The sequence below is a fragment of the Amblyomma mixtum genome, chromosome 4, assembly GCF_055824585.1.
Source record: "Amblyomma mixtum isolate Tamu chromosome 4, ASM5582458v1, whole genome shotgun sequence".
Taxonomy (NCBI): domain Eukaryota; kingdom Metazoa; phylum Arthropoda; class Arachnida; order Ixodida; family Ixodidae; genus Amblyomma; species Amblyomma mixtum.
This window is the reverse complement of record NC_143015.1, coordinates 138136802-138161020: the sequence shown is the minus strand read 5'-3', so window position 1 is coordinate 138161020 and position 24219 is coordinate 138136802. Positions and strand designations below refer to the sequence as shown.

The following is a 24219-nucleotide window of genomic DNA, read 5'->3' as shown; positions in this document are numbered from 1 at the left end:
TCACTCTGCACATTTTCTCAGCGGCCGCTAAGGTTGGTAGGTTCACTGTGACAGTGTTGGAAGGACGATGCACAACAAATCCACAATAGTTAGACGAGCCGAGAACGTGATCAATAGTGGCCTGAACATAACGGGGAGGGATGGCAGTAATGCCTAACCTCAATGTAGGCTTTATGGTGACGCGGAACAGTTTTGGGGTCGGTAGAAGCGCACCTGAGGCGCTACTCACCGGTGGTGTCAGTTGAGGTGGCAGGGGCTCAGTCGGTTCAATCTGTACAGGTGGCCTTGGTAAGGAAGACGCAACTGGTTCTACTGGCGCAGTTCCTTGCGGTAGCTGACGAGGTGTCACGGGCTCAACCGGTACAGTTGACCTTGGAAGGGGAGACGAAACTGCAGCCACGGGAACAGTTCCTTGTGGCAATGCGAGAGACACGGGGGCGGTGGTGCAGTCCATGTCGCAAGTCGCAGAATCGGAAGACGCTCCAGCGGGCAAGCCTGTAGCCGCCGAGTCATGCACTGACGTGGAGGCAGCAGGCGGCCGCGTGGCCGCCACCAATGACGCCGAATCCATGCCACAGGCGCGCAGCGCGGCCTCGCTCAGCAGCGCCGAGCTAAGCCTAGCTTGCGCCTGGGGTTGTCGGTTATGTTTTCGTACTTGAGATGTCGCCCACCTTGCCGGAAATCTGTCCAGAGGGGTGTCCTTGACCTCCGGTGGTACAGAAGGCAATTCGTAGCCTCCAGAAGATGTCCGTGAACAAGAGAAACGAGAATGAAACACGGAGCTCAGAACAAACACGTCTCAGCTCGGGCTTCATATCTATAAGTTTGGAAGAACTTATAGTCTTATAGAATAGTCTATAAGTTTGGAAGAACTTATAGAGTCCCTTTCGGAACAGTATTAATGGTCTCACGTGTACTTCTTTTGAGCAGTTTCAAATAGAACAAGTTGTGTAAACAAGTCAGCGCCTTTTAGACCTTTCAACGCGCTAATGCATGCCAAACAGGCAAGCGAAGTCACACTCAATCCGGAGAGGCATCAGCACTAACGTAAAGTGCAGAGGCGTCCTCCTTAAGATGTGTTTTTGGCGCTGGGTTCGCACCCCTTGTCGCAAAGGGTGGTTGCTAAGGGTTCGAAATGTAATTCAGCCACTCCCGCCACATTTTATCCCGGAAAGACGTGAGACAGGCTCAAAATTAATGTACACAAACTCCGCGCGTTCAAATTCTGAAAGGTCAATTTTGCTGGCGCCTAAAAGATAAGTTCACCACCATCCGCAGAGGTTGTTTTACGGATATTGACTGCATGGCATTCAACATCTATGAAATTTTTCTTGACCACGTGGTAAGAACATTAAAGCGAATGATAGCATGCAGTCTATAACTGCCGCTATTGCGCTACGCGCTTTGTTCGCTAACACAGAAAGCGGCGTAGTATATCTATATACTACCTAAATCTAAAGTCGTTGGGTATTGGACTCTGCATAGAGTATGGGAGGTTGTTTTTTACTGGGACCTACAGAAGACCTTCCTTTAGATTTACTTGAAAACTGAAATTCACAGCATATCACGGCGCCGCAACCTTTCTCGAAAGGACACTCATTGTGCTGGCTGGTTTGCATGGAATAGTCTATAGTTTCCTCTTCTTTTTACCTAAGGGCTTACTCAGGCACCAAAGTAGATTCGCATAGTAAACTTTGGCAGGTGTATTTCTTCGAGAAGTCCGCATCCCAAAATCATCCGAGGAACTATTTCAAGAAACCTAGAATAAATACTGGTTCCTACGGCATGGCTTCACCCAATGTATACTTACGCCCCCGCCTTGGTCTCTGGAAAAAAGAAAAAAAAGACAATGTGTGCCTGCGCCTCGAAAGGTGAAAGAGTTTCAACTGAAAACTGCATGCAGGCTTTAAGATTCAAAGCGTAGTGCAGGCAACGGTAAAGTTGATATCACGAACTGCTTGTAATGACACACTAAGACTAGGTCAAATTCATTTATGATCTTACGGACCCCAGAGACTACAAGCAAGATGTTCGCAAGAAAGATTTTCGGAACAGAAGTACGATGCAGTAAAAGTACAGCTTCTATGAAGTGGATTTCCAAAAGTGTACCATCCCATTAGGCTTACACATCTCCTTCGGGCTTTGAAACGTTCAGTTCATCCAATCCCTGAGCAGCCACAACGGTGCGAAAGCAGAACCACTACACAAGGGCATGTCTACTAAGTATTACTCTAATATTTTCACTGCCCCACTGCGTCTCGCATGCTACTACCGTACTCCGCAATGGCCTCAGAATCGAATACGATGGCCACAAAAAGTATGTGTTTTGTGGCAAGTTGACGCATGTATCTCTAGGGACATCTCAGTTCATCGTTACGTTTCCTCTTCTTTTTACAAAAAAAGTATGTGTTTTGTGGTAAATTGACACATGTGTCTCTAGGGACATCTTTCTAGATGTCCCTAGAGATACATGTCACTGGTTTAAAGACATTGGTGATCAGTATCTTCGAGATACTGATCTTCCAATCGGTATCTCGCTGATCGGTATTTCATGCTGTGCCGGGTGGAAATGAGGCCGAGAATACAGTTACACTCTGTTCTCACCTCTACACAAGACTGGAATTTCGTCGCAGACTCTGATTCTAAGGAGTTTGAGAGCAATAACAGTTCCAAAAAGAGCAAGAATGCTTCATGAAAGTTGTTTACATCACGCGTATGGGCATCTCTTCGACTTTCTGTTCCCAACCGACAATAGGAGGGCCAGGACTCAACCTGAAGCACTCATAACTTTGTTCCGATAGTTTCATAGTTTTCAATTCCATTGTGATTCGAGACCCTATTTGGTGATGAAGGGTAAGTTTCAGCGTCTGTTTAGAGTAGATATGCTTTGACTTTAACCCCGTTTTTTTTTGTGTTCTTAGAGCGATGGTGATTTGCGCATCATATAGTATTGCATTCAGAGCGGAACTTCAGTCTCCACACAATGTAATGCAAAGTGTCGCAAGGAGACTGCAAATAACACAGAATTTAATATATAATCAGCAAGTTAAGTTCGCCTGTCTTAGTGCATCAGCGGAAGAGCAATCAGTTATCAAAAGGGCGGCGCATCAAGATAGGCAAAACACGAAACACCGATGAGTTAGGTGATGAGGAAAGCAATGGTAGGTCACATACCGATCTAAACACTTGAGGAAATGGTCCGCGTAGCGATGCAGGTGTCCTTCCGAAGTAGCGCTGATGATGATGATGATGTCCTCAGGCTGAATGGCGTCTTGAGATAGACTTTTTCTTCGCCCAATAGCCAAATCTCGAGACTCATGCGGGTATTCTTATTTTTTTATTCCAGCTGTTTGCCATTAGGCATAATGAAAAAGGGAAAGAAAGTTGTAAAAAGGAGTGCAAACAAGCCTCACTTAAAAAGCGGCAAAAGTTCGCGATGAAGCGATTATCTTGAGTCCACTTGCGATAGTCGTCTGCACCGTCCCATCGCAGGCCAACCTTTCTTAGGAAGCATCGTTTCACGGAAGCGTCGATGCACAGCATCCTTAGATCGCGACGTCGACGATGAAGAAGAATAAACGCGACTGTGTCGAACCTCGCGCATCTGGTCAGATCCACTGTCAGGACCGAGCGAAGAAGACATCAATCGCAAAGCGCCATTACTGCTCGGAGTAGACTTCTTGAGCCCTTTGGTGATTATTCTGTCAAGTTAGATCGGTGAGTTCTGTGAAGCTAAATCGGCGAGTGACGTCCTCACTTGACTCTTCGCTGCCTCCCCGCCGCGCTGGCTAATTAGGTGTGGTGCTCTGCTGCTAACCCAAAAGACGCGTGTTGGATCCCGGCCGCCGCGGTCGCATTTCGATTCAGGCGAAATCTATAGAGACCCGTCAACTGCGCGATGTCAGTGCATGTTAAAGAACCCTGGGTGGTCGAAATTTCCGGAGCCCTTCACTACGGCGTCTCTCATAGCCGGAGTCCCTTTGGGACAATAAACCTCCATAAATCCAAACTAAACCAATCTTCGATGCTTCGCCAACTTGCGCACGTTAGGGCGGAGAGCTTTTGAAAATTGTTCAATTCTACCCGAAATTGAGCATTTTCTAATTTTAGCTTGACTATAACGCTTTACATTTCGTTCTCAGGTTATTAAACTCCCTTCTAATTAACACGCTAGCCGGTGAACATCACCAGCAGCCTGGGGGAAAAAAAGGACGAGTCAAGTCAAAGACAACACCAGAGTGACAAATTTCTTTCAGTTGCGCGCGTTCCAGGCAACACAGTGTACACAATTTTAATTTTTTTTTTCAGATTTCTGCTCAGCGTCATGTACAACAATCCCCACATCAACCTGGCGCGACATCTCCTGCCACGCGGTTATTTCCCGGCCGCGAACGAATTGGGGCACGCGGCAGGGCCCGAACAGGACCTTCCTGCCAGACTACTGATCGCAGCCCAGGGTAGGCATCCCGACTGATGATATGCCGCGTGAAATCGTTTATGCCTCCACCTGATCCGTTCGAAGTGGAGTTTAAAACAGTTCAAATTCAAAATTAAATTCTTTATTTACACTTAAAAGTACACAAAGATGTGTCCTACACTGTCTGGACCCGTAGCCCTAGGCTATTCATGGGCCCAACAAATGAAATACAATCATACAGACACTCCAGTACAATGCAACTAGAACTTGTAACAGCAGGGGAGATACATGTATATGAATACAAGTGCAGAAATGGAAAAAAAAAACATTTGCTTCTTCACTTACCAGTGACTTAGAGGTGGCGTATTTCTCTGCAGACCATGGTTCCAAAACGGGTTGGCGCAGCCACACAGGGCTGCATGTTGAAATACTTTGACCAACCTTCCTCAGACAGCAGTTATTTGGGCGATTTATTCATGCGGAACACATTTTTGCGCTCACTGCATCGGCCGGTAGTCGCATCTTGGGCGAAGAAGTTGGGCGAAAGTATTACCGTAATATCGAGTTTACGTACCCTCCCTGGTTCCCATGCCGTGGTGCCCGTCTGGCTACCTTGTGATTCTTTGCTGATAAAGGATCCGGTTGAGCTGGCCACGAAGTTGCCTAAGGTCCGAAATACATGTTTTTTGCGGAAGTTCTAAAACCACTACATTACAGCGGTAGTACTCAATGCAAAAGTCGCTCATCATTCCATGCCTGATTTGACCTTGGTTTGACCTTGAGAAGCGCACCATAGCAAGAGACATAGACCTTGGCCGATTTGGGCCAAACTCGATTTCCGATCATAACTGAGCGTGCCCGACACTACTGTGACATCAAAATGTGGCCTGGGTAATTTTCAAAAATTTGGCCCAGCCCACCCCCGAAATACGACCTTAGCTGGTTTGGGCCAAAATCGATGTCCAGTCGTAACTGAGCCTACCCGACATGATGGCGACATACAAATTTGGCCTGGACCATTGCAAAAATGTTATCGCTCGACCTTTGGGAATAACCATGATTAAACCTTGCCTAACTTCTTAACTGCATTCTAGTGCTTCTGATCTTTGTTATTTGTGAACACATTTTCTAATATTTTCTGGGATCCGCTAAAAACTTAAATGAATTGTGCAGAGTTCCGAGATACCGCATGTCATCCCATGTAGTGTAGCATATCTAACTTCACCCCTGACTTTTCCAAGCCTTCAACTTGAAAGTGTGCCCACAGTACCACATGTAAGCCTTCTTTTCCTCTCTCTTACAGAGGCAAAGGCGGGATCGTAAGTAACCCTGTGTGCAGCCATACTGTATTAAGAAGTGTCAATCCACTTTCCCTTCAATTTGTTTCGCAAGTGATTTGGTGGACTGAAACCTTTCTCGCTGAGGCTAACCAACAAAGGTGTTCTTTTTCCTTTATGCGGCGTTAATTTCATAATTGAGACATGAATTTTCTTTCACATTAACTTCAAATAATAAAACACTGCACTCCATATCATGTATGAGTGCCAAGAGTTCCCTCTGAAGAATCTTCACACCGCCGCACAATGCTGTGAATTTCTAGTTTAAAGTAAGTCCAAAGATGTTGCATAAGTCTTTACGAAAGAAAATTATGCGGATGTTTAAGTGTCCATAAGAGTACATTGGGGCAGTGGTATGCTCTGGATTTATTCCAAACACTAGCGGCTGGAGCTCCCGCACGTACAGTCGGGGACAAAAGTCTCTGGACCACGTGTTCCTCTAACGAAGCCGATAGCTCTGCTATTAGTCGGTGGCTGGAGTCCACACTTGTGGAGGTAAAAATCTACATTTTGTTCCCTCATCTCCTCAAGTGTGGTCTCCAGACGCTGTCTAATACTAGAGCTATAAGCTTCGTTTCAGAAACGCGTGGTCCGGAGACTTTTGTCCCCGATGTACTATACGTCCATACATAAGCCAGAGCAGCTGCCAGTTAACAGGGGGGGGGGGGGGGGGGGGGGGGGGGCGTACCTTCGAATAGGAGCTTGCTCCAGCAGGAGTGCGCGTGCATCTGGTTTCGGATTCACTTGCGCATGTGTTGAAGTTGATGAGATCCAAAGCAAAAGGCGAGACTAGCACTTAAACACGAGGGATGTTCGGCTGCATCCATGGCTCAGCTGTCTCATGCCGTGGCCAGGAAAGCTAATCTGTTCGCGCCCCCGCGAGTTCGAATCGCGCTCGCGGCCATGAGTATTTTCTTTACTGATCACGTTAACTACCTACCTGACACTCGACGCCCCATGCTACGCTTGCCTTCTACGGTAGCGATGTCGACAGTGTCGCAGCCTCCCAGATTTTCAGTGCTGACAGATTTTCGAATTGGAAGAAGCCCTGTGATTCGTCCATCGCGGTCGCGGGACATATGTGACGGCATCACTGTCCGGGCCAGTCAGAGAAATTCGCGTCGTACAGTCGGGGACAAAAGTCTCCGGACCACGTGTTCCTCAAACGGAACCGATAGCTCTGCTATTAGTCGGCGGCTGATGACCACACTTCTGGTGGGTAAAAGTCAAAATTTTGTTCCTTCATCTCCACAAGTGTGGTCTCCAGCCGCTGTCTAATAGTAGAGCTATAAGCTTCGTTTGAGGAACACGTGGTCCGGAGACTTTTGTCCCCGACTGTACATCAGCAGTTTTTCTTCCGTGACGACAACCGTACTGCTATCCCATCAAAACCAGTAGGGTAGCAGTGCGGGCTAGTTGGTGATCCATTACATTATATGTAATCCATCAAACCCAGCTCCCGTAATCCTCTGAAACAGCAGACAACAAGCGTCAATAGTTGGCGCCCATTATCATCACTAGCCTGACTGCGTTCCCTGCAGGGCCAAGGCCCTTCGCATATCTCTACATTTAACCCCGTCCTGATCCACCTGCGGCCACCACATCCTCGCAAACTTCTCAACCTCATCCACCCACCTAACTTTCTGCCGCCCCCTGCTACGCTTGCCCTCTCTTGGAATCCACTCCTTTATCCTTAACGCCGCCACCGGTTTATTATGTCTTCGCATTACATGCCCTGCCCAAACCAATTCCTTCCTCTTGATTTCGACAAGGATATGATTAACCCGCGTTTGTTCCGTGCCTAACTGTGCTCTCTTCTCTCTTAACGTTACACCAGTCAGCTTCCTTTTGCTTTATAGATCGTTGCGTTGTCCATAACTTAAGCTGAACACTTTTCGTTATCCTCTACGTTTCTGCCCCGTAGGTGAGTTAGATAAAGTTGGTATAAGTCGCGGTATACTAATACAGCAAATACACATATGCAGCAGATATCTTCGAACATGCGCAGTAAATGCACAACACATGCTCAGGAACGTGTATGCATGTTAGAGATCTGCAGTTGGAGGCAGAAGTCTTCGGGACTTTTGACGCGTAACCGCAGCTGAAAACGTTGCTATTAGCCTGTGGCTGAAGACTACACTTGTGAAATTGAAATTTTAATTGCTTTATTCTGTGGTAGTGAATGGAGGTGATCACCGAAAAACATCGTCCGTAGGCGCCGAGATCTCTTTTCGCGTGCACTGGAGGCCTGCATCAAGCGACGCAAACATTTGCCTCCACTTTCCATTTCATGCAGGGGAAAAGGCGCTCCGACGCTCATGGTGATGTTGTGCGCCTTGCTGTTTTTCCTGATCAGTGGCTCGGTCATCACGGTGTCTTTGCTGATAAGCCGTAAGCACTGGCAACGGTCAAACGCCTCGCGTTCATTTGTCATTACAAAGGACGACAGGAACACTACCTTCACGTGCTGGTAACACTCATTTTTCAAATAAATTTGGCTTGTGGAAGGAAAGCGACGGAATGTATATACCTAGCTACATACGCGAAGCTGAAGGAAAAAAAGGAGGGGCATTTGGGTAGGAGGAGGCAGTAGTATGCATCCATTTAGGCTGGTTTTTACCCTTGTGATGTTTTTTCCTGTTGGCAATGAAAATGAAAGTTGAATTCGCAGAAGATGACTGGTAAGACTCTTGCAGCTTTTTATTTTTATTTCTTCTCAAGAGCTATAAAGACAAAGGCCAGCCTGTGTTCTGGTCTTCTTAAGCAACAATTAGTGGTTTATTCGTTGCTGCAAGACAGCAGCTCCGGATCAGAAAATCTGCACAGAAATTCGTCACCCGCGCGTGCTCGTCAAAATGTATTGTTTCTGGGGATAGTTGAAACACTACCTAAACAGAACGGAATAGCCGGACAAAGACGCAAAAATTTCACTCATAAAGCGGAACAAATTCCTTGTTCTCGCGGAAATTCCTTCGCTTTAAAGGGTCAGTCTACTCACCGAGATGAGTGTATAAATAATGGCATATTCTGGTAGTTGGCACCCTATAACATCAATAACGAGGGGTCTGCGCCCGGTTTAGGCAGGAATTTATATTTTATTTCGGCGTTAAAAGTCGCGTAAAAATGCATGGTGGCGACCCCAAACGTTCATTTTGTTCAAGAAAGTGGTAGTCTTTTTTTGTAGAAGCATAAGTGAATATACTACGTACCATTTGTATGCCCCAATGTCAGAGAAACGCACGTTTTGTTCTAGTAAACTGTAGAAGGCGTACCGCTCGCTTTTACTGTAAATCACATGAATATTTACAGTTACACGTACGCAAAACGCAGGCACATTCCCACTTTTAGTTCAGCGTATGCTAGCAGAGACGCAAAAATAAACTCAGCCTATAGTGGCGCCATCTGGTCGTCAGGACGGGAACCATTGCTGTAAACAAACCGACTCTCCACTTAAGCCTAGGAGCGGCAGAATCGTCACTCTAATTATTAAAATAAAGCAAATTTATCTCTTATATGTTTTCTTATAGGCGAGATGAGACGAAGCGAAAGACAGGCGCCACATTTATGGCTAGTGAACGCACTGAAAAAGGCAGCAACAACGAGAATTCAGTCCGAAGCGAGAGGTCCGGCTTCGACGGTCGCCGCCATGTTTGTCGCCGCGCGGCGGAAATCCAGATGGTTGCCAGATGAGACTACCATCTCATACAGATGTGTTCCCACATTAATAAATTCTATTTTAAAATGTTCTACCGCACTCCTTGGCACCACAGCTGGCTGAACGGTAATTTGAGTAAAGAGCTATCGGTTGACGCAAAGAAAATATGGTCGATAATATTCAGTAGACTGACCCTTTAAGTATTTTGTGTACCTTCTATTTTTCTCATCTTTACCATAACTGTGCTTTGACAATGCAACATCTTGCTACTCACAATTACGGTATTCTCCCAAGCGGAAAAAATGGAGCTCTGGTTCACGCGTTACCCTCATACCCTGAGAAATATACTCCGCAACTTTAGATAGTATTGTTAAAATGGTTGTGCAGCGTACTTCCTTAATGTAAGCATTCGCAACAGCTGGTATTACAGCAGTCCATTCTGCTAATTGCCTTTCAAAGGGTAAGCATATCTCGTTTACAAAACCATCACAAACCAGGAGCCATCACGATCTTAATATCCGACCTCTTTTTGCTCGTACTAACGTTTTCAAATACAGATTTTTTCCGCGCACTGTGGAGAGTTGTAACTCTTTGCATGGCAACATTCGTGCATTATCAGTTTCTGATTTTCGCGTTATCAATTGAGTCGTAGCATTGTATGGTGTTGTTTTCAGCGTTTATATTTGTAATCGTTGTCATGTACCCTTTGATGCGTGGAATTGTTTCACGTTTTATGTACCCATTCCTGCTATAGCGCCTAGAATGGGGCTGCAGTATTTCCAAATAATAATAATAATAATAATACAGAGCACAGCGATGCAAGTTTTCCTCCGACAGCGCGCCCAGTTTCCCTTTCGGAGCGCATGTACTTTTATAGCTTTGGGGGGGGGGCACAACCTCGTGTTTTACTAGAGCCACTTTTGCAAATGCGTGTGCAGCTCCCGACCACCCTGCCACCGATGTCGGCGACGAGACCGAACGTGGTCCTCCCGCGCCTGCTCCCCCCATGGTTGTGGAACTGCCGGTCTTGGTCGACGACTCGACGAACCCCACGCATCCAAAGGGTACTGTAAGGGGCACTGTCTGCTAATCGTGCAGAGCACTGCAGAAACTTAACTTTCACACAAAATAAATAGTTCTAGCAGCTTTGTTCCCCGCAGTCGGGTTCAGATGAATGAATGAATGAATGAATGAATGAATGAATGAATGAATGAATGAATGAATGAATGAATGAATGAATGAATGAATGAATGAATGAATGAATGAATGAATGAATGAATCAATCAATCAATCAATCAATCAATCAATGTCATTCGGATCGAATGAGTGACAAAGCAGTTGATAAGAGCTTTATCTTAACATCATGAGGGAATCAATATTTGGTAAAACTCTACCTAAATTGTGGCTCATCGATTTCAAATCTTGTGCAGTGAAAGGAGCATAGCAACGCTTAACCAGTTCACGTCACTCCGTGGAGTACTTTTCACGCTTGTTTCTTGTTCGTGCTTCTTCTGGAGAAGCGAACACCGCATTTGGCAGTGGTGAACGCTCACAAGTTTCGGTTACACCGCCCATAAATACCTCCGAAAGCAGAAAATTGGACAGCCGTCGAAGTAGCTCACTTGGTAGAGCACCGGACGCGAAATTAGGAAGTGCGGGTTCGGATCCCACCGCCGGCGGTTGGTTTATTTAGTCCGCGAACTAAATTTGACTGTAATCCCCGCATTTCGTTTTTGGCTGCCTGCCTGAGATGGTTAAAATCCCGTCTTCGAAAATGTAAAGTCTTATATGGCTAAAAATGATCGACAGCTGGAAAGATATGGTAGGCTGCAGTGACCAGTCGCCACACTGTGATAACTGAAAGTTAACTATAAAATTTTGTTAACCAGCTGACTTGATAAAATGATTACCTCTTTTCCCACACCCGAAAACGCTGTAGTTCCACATGACTCAGAATCCTTCTTTGTACCTAAAAAGCTATTTATAATAATTGTTTGGTGACCTTCGCTGAAACAGAAACGTTCGCGCTTGTGGATTAGCATTTGCCAAGCCGCTGGATTAATGCGTCCTTGCATATGTAGACGTAAGATCTGATAAGAGGGCGTTGCTCACAAGCTTCTATATACAAAGTTGCCTGTGCAGAGTTCGCGCTGATGCGGGGTGCGAAAGTGTAAAATACGACTCGTGAGTTGCAAAATTTGCTGGTATGTGACCCTTGCCGACAACCCTCAAGCCACTGAGGCTTGAAGGTTGAGAGAGGCATACAACGATATCTACGGCGCGACGTCATTTCTCCTGGATATGTCGTTCATATAGTATGGCCGGTCATTAAATGATGACATTGTAGTTACCAATTTCTTGGCCAGTAAGAGAACTCTAAAAGTGCTGTCCTGTCAGTGGTCGCTAGAAATTACATTTGTAGGAGTGCATTCTGCGCCGCGGTCCACGTGTTGAAGAGCGTCGGTGCTGTCTGCTTAGCTGGCGGTCATCCTGTTGCTGTCTAAGAATCGTCCGTGCCTCCCTATGACATGTTCCGTAACCTCGCCTATCTTCGTTGCTCTCTACCACTTCCCTCAATACTAGCGCAGCTTATGGTTGCGGTGAACGCGCCCTGCATTAGTTAAGAAGTCTAACAATATTGTGATAGCTTCAGTGCAGCAGAGATGTATACAAACGTATAAGCCTAGCGGACCATAGAGGTGCACTCCACGCATGCGCAGAGACCGAGATGGAAAGCGCTGCTTCTACTGCGCATGCGCAGGTGGTGCCATGCTGCTGCTATGTGCTTACGTCTACGCGATAGTATACGCTATCCTAAACCTCCAATATTTGTCATAGGTTGACGCTGAGTGTCCCCCTTTATACCGTACTAGACTGTAAGTCCTTGATGCGCGGAAGATATACCAGACATAGGCGTGTACATGGTTTAGTTCAAAAATATTATGCTCCACACGTCTGCAGCGCCGGTATCCGAGACCTTGCTCTGCACCTACGGCGCCAGGACGAGCACGGACGCGGTGATGGCTGAAGACGGCCTCTGCGATTACGCCTTCTTCGACTCGCTGTACGGAGACGACAAGAACACACTCGTCGACCACACGCAGTTCGGGGATGACCTGAAGACCTTCTTGCGGGCTGCCGACCGATATACCAGGACTGCACTCGGACTGGCGTTCGCTTTCCAGTGAGTATGCTTCCGTGGGTTTACAGCGCCATAAAAAAAACACACGAGTGATCACATTCAACTATCGTAATTAATATCAAATGCAACCGAAAAACATTTTGATCGAGGAAGAACTGAATCGCTACAGTGCTTGCGATAATCCGCTCAGTGCAGGGACGAGTATCCGGGACCTGAGGCGCCGATGGCGTCGATGTAGCATAGCGTCTCACATAACAGAAAATTTCACGTTGTCATCACACCTGAATGGCGTCATGATCAATTACTAAGCGTTTATTTAGATTGACTTGCTACTGAGGCTTAAAAGTTATGGTTGCGAAATAACAACACCAATAAGGTTTATTCTGGGATCAAAAAAGTGAATGCCGCGAAACACGCCCATGTAATTGAATGCCCTGCATTGCATCATCAAAAGGTCAATGCTGATATTGCAATATTCATCTGAACTCTAGTAAGGATATAAAGAGTGCATTCTTAGGTTTACTTGACATGGCCACTTGTGTCATATGATCCATGGCAGTGAAAGTGAGGCGGCTTCCTCGCGGTCACCCTTAAGCCCCACTCGATGTGCGCAGGCGAATGGCACGGGCGTCTGCCGATCTACGACAGACGCATTCCAATCCGCTGGGAGATTTCTGGCACATGAGAATCTTCCATGCTGGAGTGCTCGACACGGCCGAAAACACGTACTGGCAACAGATGCAAGAGGCCATCTCCCTGGTCAAAGTGAGTCTTATTCTCCCATCATTGCAAAAACAAAAATGGCAGTGGTTTAGCTCTGGTTGACCTTGGAGGATTGCGAAAGCAACGAGGAGAGAGAGAGGCGATGGAGAGCGCGTGGCAGCGGTGGCGGCCCCGACACGCTAGCTATGCGCCGCTGCTGCACATGCGCAACCGGCGAGCACGGCAGCGGAACCTCTGAGTCACCCGCGCAGCGACGGCGGCGGCGCGCCAGCTGTACGCCGTGTGACGTCACTGCTCCTCGCGCATGCGCAGTATGGCCTTTCGTCAGCTGCGCGGAATGCTTTCGCAACAAAAAAGTACGCAGCAGCACACTCGCGAGGCCGTTTGCAAGTGCTGCTGAAATCCAGCCCTACGGACTGCGTTTGGAGTAAATGGGGCGGATTACGCTGCCTCATCTGCTCTTCTCCTCATATAACCTCCCGTAAGTATTCTACCTTTTTCTCCTTTGTATTCATTTTGCTTTCGAAACTCAGGTGAATAACTTGAATAACGAATCGTTGTACTCATCACAGAATTTAAGGGGATACGCTGCAACTAAAACCATTTCCCTTCTCTACCCATGAAATCTAACCAATTCGGCACAGATATGTAACTGAAGCTATATTTTTAGACTACCTGCTATAGTTAGTGCATAATTACAATTAACACTCGCAATTCCAGACGCGTCCAGGTAATGAAAACCGCGTTTTTATGTCAGCATGTTATCGAAGCCCTGTTCAATGCAATAAATGTATTGGTTCTTTCTTTATATTCGCAGTACTCATGGAAATAACAGTTAAACTGCAGTATGCATATATCTTTGCAAACGTTTCGTACAAAGGTCCGAGGCTGAAAAATCTGAGCATGACGGCATCTGCCGCTTCTCCGTTTCAAAGGGGATGATCTTATCCATCCATCCATCTATCCATCCATCCGCCCACCCACAAATCCATCAATCCGTCCGTCCGTCCGTCCGTCCGTCCATCCATCCATCCATCCATTCATCCATGAAGTTTTAACCCTTGTGCAGGCTATGTACGCAGTTGTGAACAACGCCAACGTGCTGTTTTTTTTTTCTTACAGACTGCAGCACCAAGCAGTGATTTCTTTGTTTCAGTCAACTTCGCATCCTTCATATAGAAAATAAGATGTTTTTTTGTGCCTGATAGCGAAGGCAGCAGATAATATCTTGCGAAAAAAAGAGCAGTGTTGCACGTCATCCGCCATATTTGTGAAGACTTATTTTGCCACCTTTGATAACTATAATTTTTCTCGCGCTTTCAAGCGTAATGTGCACCTTATTATTATTATTTCAAAATTGCTTACCTAAAATATTCTTTTAATGATCCTTAGTGTTTCTGCTTTATAAGTCGCGGTATTTGAATGTTGCTATTCCCATCAATTATGACACTTTGCACGGAATATTTCCCGCCCTAGCAAAGAATTAACCGTTACTAGTTTTTGCTGCAAAACTGAAGAAATCACTTGAGGCCTTAATACATTATTTAGGCGGAAAAATGTTTCTTTTTCGTGAAAACAAAAAATGGCGTCTGAAAGGGTTAACCAGGTGAACTTGAAAAATATGAGTGGGAAGTAGTGGACTAAGAACGAAATAGCTTGGGCTATAATAGCTTGGATTATAGCTTGGACTTTTCTGAGAGGCCCTGCAAAACGAGCGCAGCGAAGAGCATAAAAAAGGTACAAACTTTATCAGAAAAGCGCACCTCCAAGTGATGAAGGTCTAAATCGCTTGGAGGTCTACATTCGTTAACATGAATTATATGCAAGAGTTTTATTTTTTGTATAAGTGGCGAACGCTTTATGTATCGAATTTTGTACCCGTTTCAATGTTTTCGTTATTGCTTGTTTTTTTATTCCATATTACCCACTCGTGTTATAGCCCGTGATCAGGGCTGACAGTATAAATAAATGAAATGATTGCTTTTAAGCCGAGCAGTGGGGTGTCCCTAGCATTCCAACAAGTTCAAACCTCCGATGGCAGGAGGACTACAGTTCCTCTGAATTACGAAATGTTCGGAACTCTGATGATGCAGAACGAACCACAGGGCGTGGCCGAAAAACAAGTCCTTTGTGACAAAGGCTGTGCCAAACAGCATAACGCAGTGCGATACAATATATCAATGCTGTGTTCGTGCGGGTTGGCTTGTAAGCGCTTTTCAACCACTTACAGACGTTTCACGACGTTGCCTCGGAGTGGGGTCAACCTACACTGACAGTGCTTGCCTTGCCGACTCCGCATAAGGACTGGGTCACTTTCCTCGTCGACCAGGGCAGGTCAGTTCCTCAGGCTATCTCTATAGACTACAAAGGGCAACGTTGACCATAATACTGGCTCTGTGCGCTGACGAAGCACCTGCGCAAGGCCTACGCCGCGGGTGCTCATGGGATTTTTCAGCATGAAGTTCGACGCGACGCCGACGACGGCGACGACATCGCCGGCTTCTCCGCCTCACGACCTCCTTAACGCTCCCGCGTTACAAGAAGAAAGTAAAAGAAATGTGGGACTAGCAAACACGCCGGAAGCAAGCAGAACGAGTAGAGAAAGTTCGGTATCAAGACACGAAAAAACTCAAAGTGTCTTCGTGCCACAGTTTCGTTCAAGCAAAGCAACCCCTTTTTTTCAGTTTTCGCAACGTATGCAATAATTCAATGACGACTCAAGCATGGCCTCTTCAATAGCAGGTCGCTTTTGCGTGGTTTGCTGAACGGCGCCTCACACAGGAACTGTTTGTGCTGTGAAGAAGGCGGCATAGGTCGACAAGCTTTTTAAATGCGCACTGGAGATGGGAGCATAAACGTAGACCATCAGTCCATTGCACAATTTAACTCGCGAAGGCGTCCAGATGAAGCCGAGAAATGCGCGGGAGTAGGGTGCCACGTGCGAAACAGGATTCCCCCTCGTGCAGACGTGAACATGGACTTGAGAGCAGTGTTGTAGGCGTTACCGAAAAAAAGTAACTAAATACGTTACTCGTTATGCTAAGAAAAAAAGAACGCGTTACCGCCCTACGTTACCTACAAAAAAAGGTAACGCGTTACCGTTACAGGTACTGAAAAAAAGTATCGCACGTTACTTTGCCGTTACTCCATGGCCATAAATTTGTAATCGGGCGTCTTCGCTGTAACTGTAACCTATAACTCGTCTTCTCTGCAAGGCTTGTTTTTCAACCAAAAGATCTCAAACCCTGACGACGCGCTCATATTCTTCAAGCGAATGGAAACTCCGGATGATCGCACTCTGCTTGCAACAGAGTCTAGGCAGGAAAAGGAGGGAGGCCGTCCTTAGCCACAGTGCTGTGGGGAGTGCGTTGTACCTTGTTCTAGCTAGGGGAGAACGGGGTGTATGGCTATGACGGGGGAAAGTTGGAGCGACAGTGTTTTTGAGAAGAAAATTCTTGGAAAGTTTAGTGTGAGGTAGCTCACTACCGCCGGCACAGGAATTAACAAAGGACCATTTCCTTTTTTCCTCTACTTCGGTGCTACAGCCAGTTGACTGCAATCCCCTTTTCTGTGCTGTACCATCGTACTCGTTCGACGGCTCTCTTGGGGCCATCTTGAAGTAAAGTGGCGACATTCCTGAGTTTACTCAGAAGAGGGAACTGCTTCCACAAAGAAGAATGCGAGAGTGTCGCCTGGGAACGAGACCTTTTGGTTGAAAAACAAGCTTACGCAGAAATTGACTTACAGATTTCTGCAAATGGTCCATTGGTGGCTCGGCATGCGTCCACTCTTTAGAGAGTTGTGTGTGTGAGTGGTTTGGGGGTGAAGACAAGTGTGTGAACGCGTGTTCGTGATTTTTTTTTAAGTTTAGTGCGTCGTCAAGGGCAGGTGTTATTTGGCATGAGCCGCAACAAGGGTCGTCGAGAACACCGGTAGATTTTGTTTATTTGCGACATGATTTTCGGCGGTTTTTTTTTTCTGAAATAGAGGCGGAGGGGGACAATTGAAATAAAAAGTAACTAGTAACGTGACACCTCACGTTACCGAAAAATGTTAACGTATGTTACCAGTTACAGTTCCGAAATGGTAACGAGTACGTTACTAAGTTATCGAAAAAAGTAACGCGTTACCGGTAACGCCGTTACTTGTAACGCGTTACCGACAGCACTGCTTGAGAGGAACTAGTCAGTCTCCGACTGCCAGCCCGATCAAAAATGCGGGCTCGCTCACTGAGGGCTCTCTTGACTGGCGCCCACAGCACTATAGTGAGCTAGAATACTATCCATCAGAATACTATCGCTAGAATACTATCGCTTCAGCCGCTGTGCTGCCGCGCGCCTCCGTTCGCGCCACAGTTCACTATACACAGAACCAACTTGCGAAGACTTTGACCCGGATTCGGCAAGACAAAATAGAGTTCCCTATAGGGGAGAGAGGACTTTGCTGCGGAGTGGAAGTAAGCGGTCTCATGGTGATGATGATGACCACGTGTGACCACAAAACATCTGAATCATTTAAGAATAGCTCATCCGTGCCCTATCGTCGTGTTCTGGAAGCCTCGCGCGGTAACAATTCCTTGTCGCCTTAATCATTTAGAGCGTTCGGAGAGGAGCCCCACCGGATGTCGTACCAATGCACGCCACGTAATGCGGTCACGTTTGAGAGGCACTGTGTCTGAGAAACTCCAGAGATAAAAAAAAGACTAATAACAAGGCTATGAGCAATTAACACGAGCGTTCGAAGTCAGGTACCCGAAGTAAGGGAGGAATAACAAAAAAAAATTCCTTCGCTTGGGTCATAGTGTAGGGGTAGGTTTGGGGGAACGGTAGTTTTTTAAGCAGAACCCCAGGTGGTCGAAATTTCCGGAGCCCTTCACTACGGCGTCCCTCATAGCATGAGTCGCATTGGGACGCTAAACCCTCATAAACCATAAACCATTGCGCTTAACGACAACGACCTTGCGATTGCTCTTGTGAACGTTGATGTATTGTCCATGACTGATTCCATGGATGTTGCGATCGCAAATCCTCGAATTTCAATTATCGATTTCAATAATTTCAAAATGTTTAAACAGATGTTTTCGCTGCTCGTTCCAAATAAACAGTAAGCTGTTATGAAGGTGAAAAAATATGCGGGCATTTCTGTGTGCGAGCGAAAACACAATACCGGCTCCCTGGCGCTCACCGAAACTGAAATTGGGGCCTAAAAATGGCTTGGATAATACTCTAACGCTGTGGTCCGGATTTATCGTTTAATTTCTATACCAACCCTTGTCGGCACCTTTCAAGACGGAAAACCTCGCCACGGAGAATTTTTATCTACGATGACCTTCAAAGACCCTATATCGCTAATTGAATACGGCATGGTAAAATGTCTGGAAGTTGTCTGTAACTACCTGAAAAAAATTTCCTTGAAATCATGGGCTTTCTTTCCAATGTGCAGGAAGATGGGATACTATCCAGACCTGTTCGTGGTAAGTGGCCACTACAGATTCGGCGACAACACCGTCGACCCCTGCGCCGTTATGCCTCCTACCCGCTACTCGTCGGTGGACCTGCCGAACCATTTGCTCCAGGACTACCGATTCGACCTGGTTAGTCAGAACGCACTATATATTCACCCCGGCATAATGAAAGTTCGAAGCGATGTTTGCATAAGCCTTAAAAAGCCAAAGGTCTCTTTGAATAGGAACACCTCGGTCGCATCTGGCTAAAGCTCATAATGCGGCTCGCTCTTCACCTCTTCCGCCATCTCATTCTTAAGGACGCCGATCTCTTGCCCAAGATGAGGACATTTCTGAGCCTGCCAGCGCCTTTCTCGGCAAACAAAAAGCTGCTCGCTTAGGCTCTTGCATTGTAAGAACAGATGGGCCTTCCTTTCCACTGAAAACTGCCAAACAAAAGCCTTTCACCAAAACTGGCACCCTCATCAAAATGTGTGTAGGCTTGAAATGCATTTTCACACACGAAAGGTGCAGTGAATTCTCGAAGTGCCAATATATGGTTCTAGCTGCACCAGTGTATAGGCTAAATCATTTGGAGGCTGAATGCCCCCTCGCCTTCGCTAGCTGGTGTTCTTTGAGCTAGACAGCGTGCGCATGATATACCGGGCGGCTTTGTCAACTTGAGAAACCTCTATGAATACCGGCTTTTCATAGCTGGGGATGGCCGTTGCCATTCTTTGATGCTTTTGGTACTTCATCTGCAAATGTTTTTTTTTTAATTTTTGCGGGTGTTTCTGCAGCATTCTCTACGTCATTGATACTAACAAGACAAAGCAATGGTCCAATCATAGAACCTTGTGGCACAACTTGGTAACATATTCAACGAACAGATTCGCAGCCATCAATACGTGCAACCTGGTTACGTCTAGTCAGATGAGCTTCTACCCGTTTCCAAACCTTTTATTTATTATCAGCTTCACGCAGTTTAAAAATCAGGTTACTGTGCTGTTCCATATCATGGGCTTCGCGAAATCTATGCGAATGACATGGATCTGCTGATGGTCATCTAATGCTTTGCCAAAATAGTGAACGGTCTCTACGGTCGCGTCGTCGAAAGCTTTCGGCGGAAATTATGCTGATTCGCATAAAATGACCCATTGGCCTCAAGATAAACTGTGATACGCTACGCTTTTATGTCAGGCTGCATCAGTTTGCAAGTTACTGAACTTAAGGTGCATGGGTCGATATTTGGTCATCAGCGTTCGCTTAAGTATAAGAATAACGACGGCACAGCACCAATCATGCGGCATATGACATGAGATTAGGATTTTTTCGAAAATTACAGCGAGGCAAAATGGAGCTCATCTTCCTCGCAAACTGGTCACCGGCCCAACTGTCCCAACTACCACTTTCAACCTTAAAATTTAGTGTCTCAAAACCTGTATCTATTCAAGTGCAGACAGCAATGTAATTTAGCGTGTACTGACTTCAAATCCTAAATTTCTGTCTTTGGCCCAACCAAACGGATGTTATCCCTCATGACCTACGACGCCGCCACAGGAAGCAGTGTCTAATAAGTAAAGTTGCAAGATACGTGTTTTGGTATAAAAAACAAAATTTCAGCGTGCTTCTTAGTGATGAGAAATTCGAGAATTGAAGCACACATAATAGGTTTAACTTTTCTAAATGCAGACTTCACAAATTTGGAATAATTTTGAAAACAAGACTGTCACGTATAACAAATTAGTGTACAGTATTGAACATGCACAGTTATGTAAAGGTGACCCAAAATTTTTGTCGTGCAGTTATCAATGTCCAAAGCAATGCAATTATTTCACAAAATCCCCGCAGGAGTCTGCCCCTTCCAGTATTCGTGAGGTCAAATCCAGAAACGGCTCAAGCCGTGGGCTTGTGTCGGTCACCATGAAGGGCCGCTGGACGTCGCCGAGTGAGGGAGAGCGGTTCGAGTTCTACTCACAATGCGACTACGACTGGGATGCGGTATCATTCGGCAGTTACACGGAGGTGAGTGAAGGAGTGAGCTACGAGAGTTTTTGTGACCCCCCGGAGCAAATATCGGTCCAGCTTCAGTAGGTTATAAATTGAGGGCGATAATAGTTGTGTCGATAGCTGGCTGCGGACTGGTTTTGATATGTGTCTTCACGTGCACGCTAATAGGCTTCCTGGCTGTCATTGGGATCTGACGGCATTGTACAAATATGATCAATATGAAACTAAGAAACTGAACCCGTGGCAATAATGGCCGATCAAACGCCTGCGGCTGTTCTAAAAGCTGCAGTCACACCCTGTCACAAGCACGATGATTTGTGCCCAAAATATTTGCCACATTAAGAATTTTAAGAAGAGTGACTCCAATTTTAAAACTTGTCTGCGCACAGAACGAGTGCTTTGGAGCGAGGAGCTGCCGACCGCTTTATAAAGCAGAAAGCACGAAAGAACGAATGGATTTGTCTGCAGTATTAACAATGGCCACTTGGACATAATGGACCCGCGTTGCCATGCCATGGGCTTGCGTGTTCACTTTCACAATTCTGCTAGGTGTACATGTCCGCAATATCCAATGTCACACCTCAACGCAACTAATTATTTCAAACGCTAGTGAGTCCAACTTAGTTCTATTTGCGATCTCTTCGTCTATAGCCTACACCGATTATTTTAGCCAGCCTAGTTGTTTAATTAAAAATAATCACCCAAACTTTCGAGTCTTGGCTTCAGGAAAGAGATGTTAACATGATCACGCTGAAGGAGATAGGCTGGTAACGGGAGCCGGGCATTGCTGCTGTGAAAAAATAATAAACGGATGCTGCTGTGAAAGGAGGCTACGCAGTCACAACAGCAATCATTCGGGTTCATTCGCGTGGAATGGTGTCTATCTAAAACCTTCGCTACTTTTAGCCGAAGAAAACAGCGCAGCAACAGGGACAAGAGAGAAGACGGGACAGGCGCGCTGTCCCGTCTTCTCTCTTAATTGTCCCTGTTGCTGCGCTGTTTTCCCCAGAAACCCAGACATGCAGTATATATTTCCTCTCACATCACTAGACTCACACAACTATCTGAGGGATGTTGGCCGACTTCGCGGCGTACGGCGTTCGCACAGAAGCATACCAGGGCAAGATTGGGGACTGTCTCGCAGGGCCCACGCTGCGGCGCAAGCCAATTAGCTTCCGGAATAGGCGGACCACCCAAGGCTGCGTAATTGCCATTATTTGAATAAAGTTTTGAATCAATCAATAAACCTCCATGCCTCCTCCTCAACAAATGCCGTCACCTGACCTAGCGCCACTGCAGGACCCACTATAATGCACCCAGTTCTGTCATGGCTAATCAGTATACCGCACGGCGGATAGCGATCCCCTTACGTACGGCCACCACCGTAGAATCCCAGAATCCCTGGTTCTGCGGAGGCTCGGCCTAGTTCTGTAAATGCTACTGCTGGACCGCCGCGTTCCTTAATAACGTAGTAATGAGCTGAGGCTAGCCGGTGAAGCTTGTTTCATGGAAGCCGATAATTCTTGTCTGTTTTTGCGTTTTGGCGCCCCTACCTGCACTCTTCTCATTCCCTTCCAAGCCCCCATTCCGCACCCACTGTCTCACAGCGAAGGTGACCTCACTGGTTAGTGGCACGCGCCGCGCAGGCTACTTTCCCAAATTTCCCGCGCACCCATTCCCCGGAGTTTTGTCGACCGTTAGTGGGAAGGTGCTTTTTATGAACGGAACGCTTTGTCAGGGCAAACTCAGGATCATACTTCGCAATAGTGGCCGTGTCTGGCTACATTGCCAGTTTAAGATGTTTCTTTCACAGAGGGGAGTTTTGCCGCCGCGGTGGCTCAGTGGCTATGGTGCTCGGCTGCTGACCCAAAAGACGCGGGTTCGATCCCGGCCGCGGCGGCTAGAATTTCTTTGGAGGAGAAATTCTAGAGGCCCATGTACTGTGCGATGTCAATGCACGTTAAAGAACCCCAGGTGGTCGAAATTTCCGGAGCCCTCCACTACGGCGTCTCTCATAGCCTAAGTCACTTTGGGACGTTGAACCCCATAAACCAAACCAAACCAAACAGAGGGGAGTTTTTGGCTTGAGTGTGGCGCTATAGAATTTGCTGAGTTAGTGTGACGGTAACAATGCCTTCTTAATTGTGTTTGGCGCACCTCGGTTGATTGCGCGCCACAACTAGCAGCTAACTGACTTACTACCTCTCTAACCGAGCAACCAAATGAGTAGTCATCATCGTTCTCGCAGGTGTGCAGAGACGGGGAGTACGCGCCTCAACTACAGTACAAACCTGACCACAGCGCCGTGCTGGCGCATCATGCTACGCAACGCCGTGCGTTCGCCTACGACAACGAGGAGGGACTGGCCGCAAAGGTATCTGAGGCTCGAGTTTTGCGAAAGCACTTGAAGGACCGAATTCAGTCAAGTAATTAATCACTCACTGCGTCCAGCAAGTTTTCGGCGCAAGCCTGCACGGAAACGGCTGAAAGATAGTTTACTGCGGGCTGTATACAGAACCGTTCATGCAGTAGCACAAAATTAACATGGATTTAAATCGTCTTCGGGCATTTCTTTAGCCATCTGGGGTGCTCGGTGATGACTGCGAAAATTAATAAGAGGTTTTTTTTTATCAGTTTATTCACTGCACCCATGCAGTTTCAAACAACATGAATATACTTCAATAAAACCTTCCTTTTTATTCTTTATGCCTGCAGCTGTGCAAGGTGAAAGGCGAAGTGTTGGACGTGGCCTTTGGCATCGCCGTCTACGATGTAGACTTCGACGACTACTCCAACGAGTGTTCGACACTGAACAAGTTCGGCTCGCACAGTCGGTTGAAGGCGCTGAGGAAGATCGTCGACTACTACAAGAGCCTGGCTCATGATCACTTCGACGAGGCGTCGTGTACGAGCGCCGCTGGTTGAGGCCGCTGCGGTGCGCTGTTCCCGCTAACGCTTGAAAAACGCGCACCTGCCTTTAGCGTAATAAAGATCAAACGACGGCAGACAGTACTGATACGGGCGCGTTCGTGTCAGCTTCAACTACATTGGCAAGTATTCGTTGTGCCCTTGAGTCCTACAGGCACTCGAAAGAAGTGCGGTTAGAGATTGGGGTTTAACGTCCAAAGCGACTCAGGCTATGAGGGGTGCCGTAGTGAAGGGCTCCGGAAATTTCGACCACCTGGGGTTCTTTAACGTCCGCTGACATCGCACAGTGCACGGGCCTCTAGAATTTTGCTTCCATCGGAATTCGACTGCCGCGGCCGGGATCGAACCTGCGTCTTTAGGGTCAGCAGCCGAGCGCCATAACCACTGAGCCACCGCGGCGCGCCCTAAGTGCGGCTACAAATAGACTCTAAAAAGGGTAATGGATAACAAAAAGGCGGAGGTTTTACCATTACAAAACCAATCCCGTGCAACTCTGAAGTATCCACTTAAATAAAACATTTTTGTTTTACATTTCTGGGAGGAACAAGTATAGCGCTCATCGAG

At 46.7% G+C, this 24219-nt stretch overlaps 1 protein-coding gene and 1 long non-coding RNA gene across 2 annotated transcripts; both read left to right on the top strand.

The window, feature by feature from the left end:
• The first annotated feature begins 8032 nt into the window (after positions 1-8032).
• On the top strand, positions 8033-10499 carry LOC149348422 (uncharacterized). The gene is made up of 2 exons (XR_016282581.1): positions 8033-8145; positions 10348-10499. It is a non-coding gene; the product is annotated as an uncharacterized LOC149348422 (long non-coding RNA).
• Positions 10500-12384: 1885 nt separating this feature from the next.
• Positions 12385-23652, top strand: LOC149348421 (uncharacterized). Its single transcript, XM_089541755.1, has 7 exons — positions 12385-12593; positions 13166-13316; positions 15505-15608; positions 18717-18867; positions 20569-20742; positions 22976-23101; positions 23443-23652. Exons 1-7 carry the CDS (start codon positions 12430-12432, stop codon positions 23650-23652), a joined length of 1080 nt encoding a protein of 359 aa, XP_089397881.1. The 5' UTR covers positions 12385-12429.
• The last annotated feature ends 567 nt before the right edge of the window (positions 23653-24219 follow it).